This window comes from Berghia stephanieae, chromosome 9 (genome assembly GCF_034508935.2).
Source record: "Berghia stephanieae isolate SIO BIC M18660-M18661 chromosome 9, UCSD_Bste_1.3, whole genome shotgun sequence".
Taxonomy (NCBI): Eukaryota; Metazoa; Mollusca; class Gastropoda; order Nudibranchia; family Aeolidiidae; genus Berghia; species Berghia stephanieae.
In genome coordinates this window covers 23,306,287-23,323,674 of record NC_088368.1, presented here as the reverse complement: position 1 = coordinate 23,323,674, position 17,388 = coordinate 23,306,287, and the positions used below count along the sequence as shown (strand labels likewise).

At 33.1% G+C, this 17,388-nt stretch overlaps 1 protein-coding gene across 1 annotated transcript in view; it reads right to left on the bottom strand.

Moving 5' to 3' along the window:
* The window catches only part of LOC144979170 (uncharacterized), a 16,811-nt gene extending 7,139 nt beyond the window's left edge, over window positions 1–9,672 (bottom strand). The window contains exon 1 of the mRNA XM_078925778.1: window positions 9,606–9,672. Coding sequence (XP_078781904.1) covers window positions 9,606–9,672 — 67 coding nt within the window. The remainder of the gene's footprint in view (window positions 1–9,605) is intronic.
* Window positions 9,673–17,388: the final 7,716 nt, after the last annotated feature.

Here is a 17,388-nt window from a genome sequence, read left to right as displayed (position 1 = left end):
TATATATCAGCAAATGGGTTTAGTGAGTACATAATGCAGGCATATCAGTTAAACTTGGTCCATGCATGATAGGTTTGGGCAGTTATTATGTCAAAGTTACTGGACAGGTTATCATGTTGAGTACTATTTAATCAATCATCCTTAAATTGGTTTAGGGGTGTTGAAACAGGTGAAAGGGGCATTTATCAAAATAATGTTATATCATAAAAGGCGGGGTTTAACATCAATATGTAGGAATTGACGTTTCAGGTTTGATTATGATTTGGTCTTACTCTTAGGGGTTGGATTATAGACTGACAGGGAACTGTCAAAACTGCAAGGGGGCGTGGAAACAATGGAACTGTGGGTAAAATTTTGTTAGTGATAAAAGAGGATGTTTCGAGGAAAACGGGAGGATTCTCATTCTACCTTTTGATTCTGCATTCAACTTGACCATGAGCTGCACACTTTAAACCTTTTGTGCTCACCATCATTTATTTGCTTTTACGGACTTAGAAATATTCCACGTATATTGAAAATGGTTACTTAGGCAAATTGACTTTACATGTGGACTGATTTTATGGATTTGGAATTTATCATGATTTGGATTTGGAATTTATGAAACTGATTGAATTATGACCATGCTATTTGATTTGGATTTGAAATTTATCACAAACAAATAAAACTGTAAGAAATGAAACTTGGAATCTGGACTTTTATTTGAATGTTTTGATGTTGTGCATTCAATCATCATCACCGGCCCTTAAACTCTTTCGTCATTATTAACATCTACAACACAACGCAAAGGATAATATTACCATCTATCAAAAAACCACTATACAATCATAAGCCATTACATATGTGTACAACTACCCCACATTATGTATTTAATTTGGTGTCGTGACTCAGGATTCTTATATATCTTTATTTGGAGCCGTGATACCAGGATGTAAAGATGTTATTATTACGAACCATGGATACACAAGAAATGTATATTGTTGCGGTGTTAACATCTATTAAAGTTTTTGTGAGACTCGAATTTTGAAGTGAAAATTTGTGAACAGATAGGAAAATAGTTTTATTTGGAAAAGAAAATGAATATCAATTCTGAAGGTGAAGTAGTATAATTGTTTTGTAATGAAATGTTGAAAAAAAAAAATTATTGAAATTATAGATGATTCCTAAAATTCTGATAAAAGACGGTATTTTAAAAAATTAAACGAAATAATATTGAAATTAAGAACCATAGATGGAATAAGAAATATATTAAAAACTAAAAGCAATATATTATAGAACGGCATAATAATAATAATAATAATAATAATAATAATAATAATAATAATAATAATAATAATAATAATAATAATAATAATAATAATAATAATAATAATAATAATAATAATAATAATGCATTGATGCTATACGTATTTTATTTAATTAAAAAGAAGAGAGGGAGAGATGAAAATAAAAATTGCAGAATTTAAATGAATATTTTAGTGCGTTTTATTTTTCAAAATAAATGAAAATGCGTTTACTTACAATCAAGCGTTTCGGAATAAATCTTCGAATATTAATTTGTACCGTTAATGGCAATGTTTTGTTAATATCAGTAACAAAGATGTGTCGATTTTTATTTCAATTTTTGTATGTTACTGTTGGAATTACATAAACAGTTGGTCCATTATTTAATGTTGTTACGTTTTATTTTCTGTCAAAATGACTCAAGAAGACGATGGCAATAAAAACACGTAAATTCTAAGTTTTGATAATTGAAAAATGTCTTATGGTATTTATTGTTATATTACAACATCATTGATTATATTTCTCTCCCGTCAATAGGGATGAATTGGTAGGTTGATATTGACTCTTTGAGATTCATGGGTTCATGACAAAGAGCAAAGTTTTATATCTGTTTGTATTCTTGGTAATAAATGTGTGGTTAACGCAGCCAAGTAATCCACAACAGAGCTAATTATATATTTGTAATGAGAAATGGCGTTATAATAGATTACATGAGACATTTTGATTTTATCACCGAAAATTAAGTTGAGTCACTATGAGTCAATCGTTGTTTTGTTTAGTTTTGTTTTGAAACGCGTTTCATCGTGATTTTTAAAAGGAGATATATTCTCATAATAACGGAATAACGACTTTTGGTTTAAAGTCGGAGAATGAAAAGCAGATAATACAAATAAAATGACGGAGTATCAATTATTATGAAAGACTGATGTCTTTTAATTGGAGTTAAAATGTTATTACGGAAGAATAACAAAATATTGAAAATGCATTATCATGTCATGTGAGCTGATAATATTTGTGACACAAGTGGTTAACTTGTTAAGAATCAGCGAATTATAAGTAACCCATATGGTAAAATGCTGTATATGCATAGTGGGTAAATAAGCGCAGTGATGTAAGACGCGGTAATTCAAGTGCACACGGTTTAAATTACGAGACGCAGGAATGAGGCGTTCGGGAATATTTTATTTTGCGTTTGATTAAAGCGCTTGGTTTAACATTATGAAATGACGCGGAAGGCGGAGAATTTTTATAAATACGATGCGCGTGGTTAAAGCGCACACAATTATCAATGCAATATTAAGAGGCGCGAGATAACGTCGCAATGAGTTATATGAATATTTTTATAAGCCGAGGGCAAAGGCGCGAAACATTGAATTTTTATTGACCAGAGTGTATATCGTTTCTGCAAATATTTTGATTATCATATTTTTCTCCTATCAATTTGCTGTTGTAATTGTAATCAATATTTACTGCGTGGTTTGAATTTAACATTTATATCATAAAATTTGTAACTGAGTTGAAGAAGAAGTTATGTTCAATTGTCAAATCTTAAGTGTGTAATCATTCAGCAATAAATTGAAATGGTAGGAAGTGCTACGATAACACCAATAATAATGATAAAATAAACAAAACCATATTTCATTAAATTAGGGATTTTCTAAGGGGAATAATTCGAGTTAATCAAAGGCAGAAGTAGTGTTTCCACTAAAACATTATACAGTCATCACGAAAGAGGACACTTGAAAACATCAGTCATAACGGGAACGCTGATGGCAACGACAGAGCCAACTCAAACACAGCCACAACAGAGGTCGGGAAATGTCCTAATCCCTTTGGTCTATCCACGAATACATTAAAATGGAGTAACAATCTCGACTACGCCATTGATACGTCCAGAATCAACACAATCTACAGACTACAAATACACAGCAACCTCAATTACATCGTACCTTTCGTCTTATACAAACTTGATAGAATTCATAAAATAATATCTGTATCAACACAGATTTCTTCCATGAACCTTTTTATATTTACATTCTTTATTGAACAATTGGATTACTTGTATTTACTTCTACGACAACAATACCCAACGATGTACGATGTCAATAATTACATAAACGTTCAAGATACGATTGTTTTTACTAAAATGATGTCCAATTGTGAACAATACTACTTCCTTCATATGCAGTGGTGAGCGTATTCAAATTTAAACTTATGTCAATATACAAGTGTGCAGCACCCATATCTACAACTTATAAACATTGAATATTATAATAAAGCCTGTCTTAGTATCATTATAAAAGATAAAGGCTATATATGTATATAAGACAATGCAGAAAAAAGTATCGCAAAACGCCACATGAGCGATTTCCTTGGAATCATTATCGTATGATATTCAACAACCTGCGTTCAAATAACGAAAATATTGTTGACCTTATTCGACCCTACTACATAGTCTACTAGACTACGTTATTGTTACATCCTTTACCTGGTGTGTAGACTCACGTCACCCACCGGAACTCTGCAAGATTACATCATCTACCTGGTGTGTACTCACATGCCACCTCATCGAAACTCGATTAACAAACACAACAATTACAACACACGACCTCTGTCGACTACTACACACGAACTCTTTGTCAACACATGGCTGAGTTCACAACTTTCTTTTGACTTGCTGGTTAAGTCAAACTTCATTTAAATTCAAGATCTCGCACACAGTTAATCTTGAATTTTTACAATTTCATCTACAATGAGATTCAACGTATACACAAGACAACCACAAATATCTACGAGGAGAATCGACCCAGATGCCGGAGATGAATGGATTACAGCGACGTCACAAGACCAAGAAACAACCCAACAGGTTAAGCATACGATTGCTACCTGTAGAGTCTTTTTTCGTCCCAATTCAAAAGACTCGAACAAATACAACACACTAATTGCAAAAGTTGGTCACTTTAGTAACAACCCACAATCACATACTATGTTAGATTTTACTTATTTAGTTATTTACACTGTACTAAATATGAATAAGTCGGACAGACTAATGACCGATTATTTACAAACACTAAATATTATGTGATGTGAACAAGCCGGACAGACTATTGTTTGATTATTTATTCAACGCTAAATATTTGAATGTGAAGACATTATTGTGATAATTCTAAGACATTTACAGAGGAAAAAGTTTTTAATTAATTACCAATAAATAAAGTGAATTTATGACACTTGGGCTATTCAGTGACCATAACACACACAACAATGCATTACGTAGACTAGATACAATCACCTCAACTCTTATAGTTGATATATTTTTTTCATTACATGAAAACTCATTCTAAATGGAGACAATGACTTAATTAACAATTACTGACAATTTTTACAGGATGACCATTCTCAAAACGAACGGATTACTGAGAAATGTGACCTCTGATGGATGACCACAAAGAACAATTTGATATCAATGTAGTTGTAAACTACACCTTGATGACTTAAAAAGCAAAAAAAAAAATTGAAACATCAACAATGAACAATGAATGATAATAACTTTACCTTGAATTTTAAAATGATGATAATGCTATTATTATGATTTATTTTGAAATATGTTTTTTATTACTAATTGAAATGTAATCCTTCGTATATGGATCTAGAAGTCTATAATACATTATTTGTACCACATATTATAAGTAGGAATTAATGTAATAATGTTGTTTAAATGGAATCATACAATATAAGGGAATATACAAGGTACTGGTTTTGATATGTCAGGAAATGAGTAAACATACATGGAAGCTGAGATTATCACCCATGTCGTATAGAGTTGAATTTGAGATTGAATAATTCAACGTGAGTATATCACAAATGGAAACTGAACCATCCTTTTTCACGCAATAATATTTATGTGTGATGGGAGATGACGAGAATTAAACACTTTTATTGCTATGAAGGTGAAATTTAAGGTGAAAAGATAATTTTTCTTTGAACTTTTAATTAATTGATATCTTACTGTCGATGTTGTAATACCTTAAAAGTATAATTGATAAATATATAAATGTTTTAATCAATTTTGGTGTTGGTAAATTTAAATTTTAATCACTTTTAAATGATAGATACCTTACTGTTGATGTTGTAATTTGAGAGAAAAAAAAAAAGAATCTATAATCGATATATATCTATTTAGATGTTGTAATCAAATTTGATGTTTGTGAATTTAATACTTTAAAACCTATAATCTATATATATATATGAATGTTGTAATCAACTTTGGTGTTTTAGAATTTAAAATTTAAAGTTTTAAAATATTTAACTGGTATAAGTATTTATCATTTTTTTAAATCGACTATTTCTTACATTTGTTTATTACCTTTTAATTCGACATTACATATATATTTAATCTCTTACTGTTTTTTTTTAATTGAAATTGTTTTAAGTCAATTTAAATTCTAAGAAAGGGGCGTATGTAAGAGAGTAAGCCTATGCAAAAGGTTATCTAAGACATTTGGTGCAAACTGTCAATTATATATCAGCAAATGGGTTTAGTGAGTACATAATGCAGGCATATCAGTTAAACTTGGTCCATGCATGATAGGTTTGGGCAGTTATTATGTCAAAGTTACTGGACAGGTTATCATGTTGAGTACTATTTAATCAATCATCCTTAAATTGGTTTAGGGGTGTTGAAACAGGTGAAAGGGGCATTTATCAAAATAATGTTATATCATAAAAGGCGGGGTTTAACATCAATATGTAGGAATTGACGTTTCAGGTTTGATTATGATTTGGTCTTACTCTTAGGGGTTGGATTATAGACTGACAGGGAACTGTCAAAACTGCAAGGGGGCGTGGAAACAATGGAACTGTGGGTAAAATTTTGTTAGTGATAAAAGAGGATGTTTCGAGGAAAACGGGAGGATTCTCATTCTACCTTTTGATTCTGCATTCAACTTGACCATGAGCTGCACACTTTAAACCTTTTGTGCTCACCATCATTTATTTGCTTTTACGGACTTAGAAATATTCCACGTATATTGAAAATGGTTACTTAGGCAAATTGACTTTACATGTGGACTGATTTTATGGATTTGGAATTTATCATGATTTGGATTTGGAATTTATGAAACTGATTGAATTATGACCATGCTATTTGATTTGGATTTGAAATTTATCACAAACAAATAAAACTGTAAGAAATGAAACTTGGAATCTGGACTTTTATTTGAATGTTTTGATGTTGTGCATTCAATCATCATCACCGGCCCTTAAACTCTTTCGTCATTATTAACATCTACAACACAACGCAAAGGATAATATTACCATCTATCAAAAAACCACTATACAATCATAAGCCATTACATATGTGTACAACTACCCCACATAAATATCTAAATGAAGATGACGTTTCATAACAGTTTCAAAAAGCCAAACATACTCTCTCTTACTCACATGCACACCTCCATACACTCCTATACACACACACATACGCACACAAACATACGCACACACACACACACACACACACACACACACACACACATAGGCAGAAGCATAAAAGCTTGTTGAGGTATAACATTGATAGTAATGGTCTTCTATAGATAGAATGCGCTTGGCCAAGGAGTTCACAACATTGCCATCCGGAAGTATAACGGACCAACACACAAACTCTGTGTAACCATGAACTTTTATAGTCTGGTTAATACAGTTTAGTGAGAACAACTCACAAACGCGGATGGCAAAAACAATAACAAAGGCCTGAGTGACGTCATCTGCATACTATCTATAGATAGAATGCGCTTGGCCAAGGAGTTCACAATATTGCCATCCGGAAGTATAACGGACCAACACACAAACTCTGTGTAACCATGAACTATTATAGTCTGGTTAATACAGTTTAGTGAGAACAACTCACAAACGCGGATGGCAAAAACAATAACAAAGACCTGAGTGACGTCATCTTTGAACTATCTATAGATAGTTCGAAGATGACGTCACTCAGGTCTTTGTTATTGTTTTTTGCCATCCGCGTTTATGAGAAATGCTCACTGAACTGTATTAACCTGACTATAAACGTTCATGGATACACACAGTTTTGTGTGTTGGTCCGTTATACTTCCGGATGGCAATGTTATGAGCTTCTTAGCCAAGCGCATACTATCTAGAAGTACTGTATTCTAAAGTTCTGTCCAATATTGATGTGTTTTATTTTTGACTAACGCTTTTTACACGTTTTCTATAGATAGTATGCGCTTGGCTAAGAAGATCACAACATTGCCATCCGTAAGTATAACAGACCAACACCCAAAACTATGTGTAACCTTGAACGTTTATATTAGTCTGGTTAATACAGTTTAGTGAGAATTACTCACAAACGCGGAAGGCAAAAACCAATAACAAAGACCCGAATGACGTCATCTTTGGTCTATCTATAGATAGTATGCACTTGGCTTATAAGCTCACAACATTTCCATCTGGAAGTATAACAGACCAACACACAAAACTATGTGTAACCTTGAACGTTTATAGTCTGGTTAATACTGTTTTGTGAGAATGACTCATAAACGCGGATGGCAAAAAACAATAACAAAGGCCCAAGTGACGTCATCTTTGTTCTATCCCGAGTTCCAATGAGTTTCTCGCCCAATTATTCTGCCATTATGTTGTCTTGAAGAATGAAAACAACTCACCTAGTCGTGCCATTTGGTAAATTCGATAAGATCGTATTTTGACTGCTAAAATCAAACCGTGCTCATTCAGTGTGTTGTTTTTAACACAAAACACACTTAGTGAGTACACGATCCAAACGCAGTATTGCTTTGAGATTTTAACGAACACTTTTATTGTGGCTTTATTATTCAATTTGGATAATTTAGCACGTGTTCACGCAAATGGTATGATTAATTCTGGGATTGAAGTGTCTGTTGTCTCCAGACATTTTGGTGTGTAAGTATATTTATAAGGATCAACAATTGTACTTACATAGCTTTATTCATTACTTTAATCCCAGAGGGTATGAAAGTAAATTTATTTCTTTTTGTTCTACATTTTGTCTCTAAATATCGTCTATCTGATGGTACGAGAGTAATTCATATTTTCACGGATGTGTCTTGTCATTGAGAATTTCAAATGCTTTCCTCTCAACATCTCTTATGTACTGTTGTTCAGTGCTTTTATGTTTCCAATTCATTATTTTACCCCATTCTTTAATTATTCTATTTCCCCGCCAGATTGTTAGACTGAAAGTTAATATACTAAGTAGTAGGTAGACAGATAGATAGATAGATAGATAGATAGATAGATAGATAGATAGATAGATAGATAGATAGATAGATAGATAGATAGATAGATAGATAATAGATAGAAAGATAGATATATTAATCATTAGACAGATAGATAGAAAGATAGAGAAATAGATCATATGTGCTGAAATTATGTAATAGAATTGTACAACAATACGCTTCAACAGTCATGACGTCACTTCCCTCGTAATGACGCATGGTAACTTAGTAACTGGCTCTAAACTATCGGAACAATGGCGGACGCCCTTATGAAATTCTTCTCCAACGAGCATAAAAGTATATCCAGAGGAGAAAAACATTATAAATATGGTCATGTTTTGACTTTTGTACATTCTGATCACATGACATATGAAAAGTTTTAGCCAGAATGAAGAATAAAAAGTACCGATTTTCTTTGTTTAGAACCACGCTACTCGCCGTTGCTGGGCGACCTGACAGACTATTGAATCCAATTGTACACTAGCTGACCACATAGAAGGAAACACTACTGTATAACTACAAAAAAAATGAAGTGAGTAGGAAAATGTCAGAAGACAACAGAGAATAAAAAGTCGCGTCATATTCTAGTCCAATTGGAGCCATCTCTCCCCGACTTCTTGAGGTCACGGGTTCAATACACTGGAGGCATATCAACAACAACAAAACCACAACAGTATCACACAGTTCCTGATATGGCCGATAAGTCAGAATCATCGATGTAGGCAGAGTTAAAAATTGTTGTACATTTATAAAAGATAAATAGAAAGATAGATAGATAGATAGATAGATAGATAGATAGATAGATAGATAGATAGATAGATAGATAGATAGATAGATAGACAAAATGACAGATAGATAAACAGATATATATATATAAATATATATATATATATATATATATATATATATATATATATATATATATATATATAAAGAATATATTAAAACATATGAAAAAGAAGTTAATTAAAGATAGGTCAATATAGTTGCTCATTATATTAGTTATGATTAACCAATAGACATTATCATTATAATATTATTATTACTAACCGTTCGAATGAGGTTCATACACATCGGCAAGGTAAGTTATGATCCCACTTTGTCCGTGACTTTTCATTTATATATTTGAATTATTTACATTGATAATATAATATTTGTCAAACATCGGATTTCACTTTAATCAAATGTTTGCACAGGTATATTATTCCTACTTTTGTGTTCTTATTCTCGTCTGATTTTCATAAATCAGTACTTTTGCTCTTGACTCTTTCGCTTATGTATTTTCTATGACGCTGAATAATAAATGACCTAAGTAGGTCACAACCCCATAACACTGCGGCTATTTGGCCTTGTGGTATGACACCCGTTTTCGGATCTGAAGGTCCTGGGTTCGAGCCTAGCTCGGCGCATAGTTGAGACATTGGAACAGGCTCTTTACTCACATTATCTCACCGTACTCAGGTGTAAAATGAGTATCTGGCCGTTAACAGCGTTGTCTCTGTTCGAAAAAAAAGTAATATCGCCTAACAGGCGTCGTGTCCCGTCCTCAATGTTAAATGTTGCTGTTGGCTAGCGACCCCTTAAGGTAATGCTTAAGAATGCCTAAGAATGCTTAATATCACAAGAAGAAATGTATATTCGTTAGTCCCTTACCATTTGTGTCATTTCAAATCGATCCACTAACGAATATACAGTTCTCCTTATGATATTAAGCATTATTGCGACATTGGTCACAGACTATCCAGCTTGAAGATGACCAATGGCACGTGCATGTTGTTCTTAACTAAGTCGTGACATCGCGTAGATTAATGGATGGTATTTTGCATTGCGTTTTCCTGCCTTGAAAATGTTTCAAGAAGACACGGATGGCAAAAAAATTAATCTACACACTTCCTGTCCAGAGTAAGGGGCTAAAATGTCATTTTAGCACGTGTGTGACGTGGTGAGTGAATTTCAGGTCAAAAACAAAAACATCAACTATCCGCACACAGAAAGGCTAATGGTAAACAATTCAGTGGAATATCATTAGCCTACGTCAACGGATAGAAAAGTAACGACGATTTTAAATGTGTATACTTTCTTTTGATCGCAAGTATATATAGTTCGAAGATGACGTCACTCGGGTCTTTGTTATTGTTTTTTTTTGCCATCCGCGTTTATGAGTAATGCTCACTGAACTGTATTAACCTGACTATAAACGTTCATGGATACACACAGTTTTGTGTGTTGGTCCGTTATACTTCCGGATGGCAATGTTATGAGCTTCTTAGCCAAGCGCATACTATTAGCTGTATAGATAGTTTGAAGTTGACGTCACTCAGGTCTTTGTTATTGTTTTTTTTTGCCATCCGCGTTTATGAGTAATTCTTACTAAACTGTATTAACCTGACTATAAACGATCATGGTTACACAAAGTTTTGTGTGTTGGTCCGTTATACTTCCGGATGGCAATGTTGTGAGCTCCCTAGCCAAGCGCATACTATCTATATATTAAATTTTAAAAAAACACGTTAAACTAATAGGTCTGTAATTTCTAAGTTTGTCTCTATTGCCTCTTGATAACTGCATAACGCGATGCTTCAAATTGATAATTTGAATATAACGAAGATAAAAAAAAAATAAAATCAAACACTGATTGTTTGGTTTGAAAACTGCTTCACGATGTGCAATAATATTGATCCCATTCATGCCTCTGATGACTGGGTTATTCCAGTTTTTCGGAGAGACCCTGAAGACGTATAAAGGGAATTTTATTATCTTATTTCTAGATCTAAATCTGTGACAGTTTTTTTTTTTTTTTTTTTTTTTTTTGTTTGTTTGTTGCTTTAGGTCTCTTCCAACACAATCGAGGTTATATGAGAGACCGCCGAAACAAAAAAAAAAAAACAAGCAATCCAACAAAAATAGTACAAATGTAAATCAAAATCATAACCTAAACATACCATAAGCTAAATTATAAATAACCAAGAACAAACAGGCAGAAGATTTACAGAAAAAAAAATATCCCCTGTCAAAAATACAATCACAAACCAAAGAAGCAGGATAGGCTAGTAAAGAGAAGAAGAAACGACATCACTATCGGATCGTACACCCATGCGAACATCATAGGTATATGATTCAAGGGTGATGCTCCCATCCAACCACCCGCTGTGACAGTTTAAGATTTTCAATTTTTGTAAAGTTGTAAATCATATTGACGTCATCAATCTATAAGTCTCTATCGGCCTTTACCAGAAGCATTCATACTAGTATTTCAAGTCTATCTAGACTGAATACAGAATATTCTAGATTAACTTTCCCTTGATATTTCCAAATTTAACATCTAATTTTCTTAAAATTCTCATATCAACTATGACTTGTAAATCGTCATTAAACACGTTAGATGGATATTGTCGCTATATAAATGTTATCTATTTATTTATAATTATCTATTATTTGTGACCCTTCAACTCAAAACGGTATTAAGTCGGGTTGGTTAAGATGTTGAAAATTGAATTTATAGCCAGAAATATCAGACTTGCGTTGAGCTGGTATGTTTTATTGAGGAGAATGGATACCATGTTTTAGGGTGCTAATGCCAACAATTTAAATTTTTGACCAGTTTTAACATTAAATTCAGCTTTTAAGCATCTGGTTCGTTCCGACATAATACAGTTTGGAGACGATGGGTCACATATACTCTAGTGGTAACTAAGGTAAACACCAGCGACCCGGACCCAGTAATCTGTATGGTATGTGTATAACCTGTTCTTCTAAAAAACAAACATTTGAATGACTCTTAAAAGAGATGGTGTTATGTTCCTTCACATTTCAGCAGTTAATATTCTATAGTTAGCTTATGGAGAAGCAGTTACGATAAGATCTCTAACAGAAATCAGGAGCTCGTTCTTGACCTTGAACAATCACTTTATAAAATGTTTTTCAAACTCGGATCTATTTAATTTCCATAGTGGGCAGGGAGGTACATGCTGTGTCTTCTATCCCCCCCCCCCCCCCCCTCATACCTGTTTCCCAATTGTTTCCAGTCATTGTATTGGAATCAGATTACTTAGTTTTGTCCTGATCCTTGCCGGAGCTCTTTGGCTGGGAGGGAAACAGTCGAATGTATAGTTATAGTTTTGGGAGATGATATTTTTTTACTTGTAAATCATCTCTCTGTTATGCATTGTATTATGTTGAGTTTACATATTATATTATATGATTGGTAAACATTTGAGTGTATTCCTCTTGGTTGGGACCTGTGCTTGTGTCTGGATGAGACTTTTAGGTGATCTCAAACTAAGTACATTGGTGGTATGCTCTTGGAAGCTTCATCTGATCCCTATTTGTTCCCAGTTCCCCTATGTCTTACTTTTTCTTGGGTGGTTTAATTGTAATTCTATAACTTTTTACTATCCCATTTTCTTCCTTTTTACTGGCGCTGATATAACCTAAATGTGTTGCAAAAGCGCCGTAAAACCCTTAAAAACAAAAACAAAAACATATTTAATTTCCGAGATTGCAAAAGATCCCAATTATATTTACACGTAAATTACCGTATTAGCATAAATTTAGCATATATTTTAACCAGGATTGTCAATTCGCAGTGATAATTCACTCGCCCCCCCCCCCCCCCTTTCAGCTTATTAAAACGGGTTTGATTAATGTAATAATATTTTACACGTTAACCACAGAAGCTATAAACAATCTGACTTATTCACGATTTACAGGATATCAAAGCACCCTCGCTTATTCATAAGATACGCCAAGGATATTTTAGTTCTTTAATATTGGCTTGCCAATATTATAATTCAAGGCCAATAGTCTTGACAGAAGAAAGAAGGACAAGAATAAAGCCCGATTTCTAAAATTTGCTTAGTGATTTTGACCTTATCGCTTGTAAAATAAACACCTATATACGTATCCAACTGAAAGGATAAATTTACGCTCCTTCAAACATCTCCAGATTGCTTTTAATGTAGTATGTTATGTAATTTTATGAACTGTTTTCGTGATCAAGTTACGTTCGTTCAAACACTCGTGTGCAAAGGTGACTTTTCGCGAGCGCCTTAAAAACCCATAAAAACGAAACAAATAAAGAGAATTTATTATGTCTATCCAAATACATCAAGATCTTCAACGAACGCGAAAAGCTGAAAATTATGAATCCCTTTTAAGTCAAGAGCGTTGAGATGTATAAGAGATCAACTTCAATGTTTTTGCACCTTATGAATTTTGCGAGTTTCAGCCATAGATAGATATCACTAGATAAACAACAAAAGCCTGCTATTTCGTGGGCGGATCAGCTGATTACTGTGTCACACAGGAAGTAACTTTTTTTTTTTGTCTGAAGAACAAATATACGAGGTACTTTGAGACTATTTTTTCCCTCGTTCTGATTAACTCACTCAACCCCAACACCGACTATATCCATAGTTTATCCGGGTTACTTTTACCCCATGCCTATTTATTACACTTTTAAGAGACAAATTATAGGCGTAGTATCAAAGCTAATGTTTTTAGTGTTTCCATGTTAATGATAGTTGAATAAAACTCTATGTACATGCTCATTTTCATTACATTTTTCCAATTTTGAAAAGTAGCAAAAATCTCTAGGATTGAGTGAGCTAAATATTAATCGATATCTTTAACAAATATTTTGTTATAAATTGTTAATACATCCTACACTACCAACATTGTATTAATTAGTTATTTTTAAAATGCACAATCCACCCATGAATAGCAGTGGTTTTGGTTTCCATCAAAGTTTGAGATTGATTATGCGATATGGATAAAGGGTAGATATTGGCATTGTTGCTTTTTTTAACATTGTGGATGTCCAAAAGAAAAATAATTATTTAAAAAAAAAACGTGAGCTTTTATATAGTGCAATATCCACAAAAAATTGCGGGCTTTTTACTGGTATACAAAAAAGGTTAATCACATATTAATGGTCTTAAATTAAATGTATCAAAGTCAAATCTATATATAACATTTCATGAAATTTCTTTTTCCAAAGAAATCTTTATTGTTCATTGCTAATAATTCCACCAAAAACAAATATTAATAAATAGCATTATCAATTGAATCAGAGTTGAAAGTACTCAAATGAAGTCTATTTTGATATGGCAATACGCTTCAACAGTCGTAACGTCACTTCCCTCGTAATGACGTATGGTAACTTAGTAACTGTTTCTAAATTACCGGAACAATGGCGGACACCCCTAAGAAATATTTCTCCGACGAGCTAAAAAGCGTATCAGAGGAGAAAAATCATTATAAATATGATCATGCTTTGACTTTTACACATTCTGATCACAAGACATATGAAAAGTTCTAGCCAGCATGAAGAATAAAAAGTATACCGATTTTCTTTGTTTAGAACCACGATGGCCGCCGTTGCTGGGCGACGTGACATCAGACTAATGAATCCAATTAGCAAGCAATTTTTAGGAAATAGCATAGCCGTATTCTGGTGTAAACTATTTTAATCAAGACATAAACACGTCAAGCTTTCTTTGATTTCATAAATTTTCAATCTTTTCGTCAAAAGTTGTATCGCACAAAATACACATGTATATAAAAATTTAGACGGATTGCATGGATGGCAGATGGTTTTAATTTTCAATGCCAATTGTGTGTGTGTGTGTGTGTGTGTGTGTGTGTGTGTGTGTGTGTGTGTTGTGGGGGGGGGGGGTCCGAAAAAATAATACGAAATCGTTCAAAACAACTGTCATTTTTCTTCTTTATATTTGACTTTATTAGACATACACAGCCGGAAAGGAAGTAAAATGTTACAGTTACAGTGAATGACATAATCAATCGGATGGTAAAAAGGTTTGAATTGAGATATTGCCAAGTTTAGTTTGAAAGTCAATTTTTATCAAAAATGAGTTCTTGTCATAAAAGATTAAATGAACCCTTTTTATACATCTTCGGGAAATACCAAAGCTTAGTTTCACTTCTAAATATTTATTTTATCTAGTCAAGTTGAAAAAGTAGGAAATTGAGTAAAGTTGGTGGATACCTTTCCCATACATCTGACCATAACTTCATGAAAAATCACCTGATTTACTTCAAATAAAGATTAATATGAAAATCCAAAATTTTCACCATCCGACTGATTATGTCATGCACTGACATAAATGTTAAGCTGGAACAAAGAGATATATTAAGATAAGATAAGATAAGATAAGATATACTTTATTCATCCAAAAAAAATGGAAATTCGTTTACAGACGTGGCATGCATGAACATGTATAAACACAAAGTTGAGAATCTATGGCGACAATGTATATATATATATATATATATTAAAGAATAATTAACCGAAATCTTTAAAATAAAAATGTTAAGAGTTATTTGGTTATTCAAATTTTGATGACATCAAAATATGAGACTAAAAGCAATAATCGATGAAATCAGTTCATCACATTTTTTGTAACTAAAGGTATTTATAATACAAAGTGATATAGATGTAAATTTATAAAAAATACAAAAGATAAGATACAGTTTCTTATTCTATGTGTATTTGGAAGAAATCTTTGAAGACATACGCCATTTTAACAATATTTTATACATGCACTTATTCTGTGTTCATAATGTATTTCTTCATATTTTGATAAAAATAATATTTTTCATTCACAATGTTTTATCATCAACATGATCACTTGTTATAAAATTAAAAGGAAATATTCCTAAGTCAATATATCGCTATCACACTCTCGGAAGGAGAGTATAACCAAATATGAATTCATATTGACTTTCTCAAGAGTGTTATATTTCGTTTTACATGCATGCAAAAGAACCACTTTAAAGTTACTTGTAAAATTAATCGATGGCGATGATATAGATATGCACGGTCTGTCCCATCATCGCAACAATTTTCTCATACAAATTAAACAATCCTTCTCTTACAGGACTCAATAGTCTGATGTCACGTACGCCCAGCAACGAGCGGCTTGGTTCTAAACAAGAAAATTGATACTTTTTATTCTTCATGCTGGCTAGAACTTTTTCACATATCATGTGATCAGAATGTATAAAAGTCAAAACATGATCCGATTTATAATGTTTTTCTCCGCCGGATACACTTTTATGCTCGTCGGAGAAGTATTTCATTAGAGCGTCCGCCACTGTTCCGGTAGTTTAGAACCAGTTACTAAGTTATTACGCGTCATTACGAGGGAAGTGACGTCATGACTGTTGAATTCTATTGCATTTCACTAAATGCGATTTCCACATAACACCCGCATGAAATTTCTACTATTCTAGAAACCAATCAATGATAATGAACTAATTCGTTGTCTAATTTAATGACCATTGGTTAAGTAGTGGTCTGGTCTATTTCAATAATTACACTTAAAACCATTTTTTAATGAGCTTTATATAGAGCAATATCCAAAAATGTGCTCAAAGCGCTTTACAAGTGATAGGAAGGGACATGCCGCCTGTTAGGCGATATAACAATTTTTCGGACAAAGACACCGCTGTTAACGGCCCTGTACTCATTTTACACCAGTGTATGGTGAGAGAAAGTGGGTAAAGAGCCTTTTCCAAGGACTCAACTATGCGCCGAGCGCGAGGCTCGAACCCAGGACCTTCCGATCCGAAAGCGAGTGTCATACCACTAGACCAAATATCCACCACATTATGGTCATTATGACACTAAACCGTCTGAAACTGAAGTCCATAAGTCATACATGGAGCATCAAACATAATGTGCATATGATTATGATGGTGGCGATAGTGGTGATGATGATGATGGGGAGGAGGACGAGTAACAAGAATGATGATGATGGTGATGATGATGACGACGAAGATGATGATAGGAAGGACGACGAGTAGCAAGAAT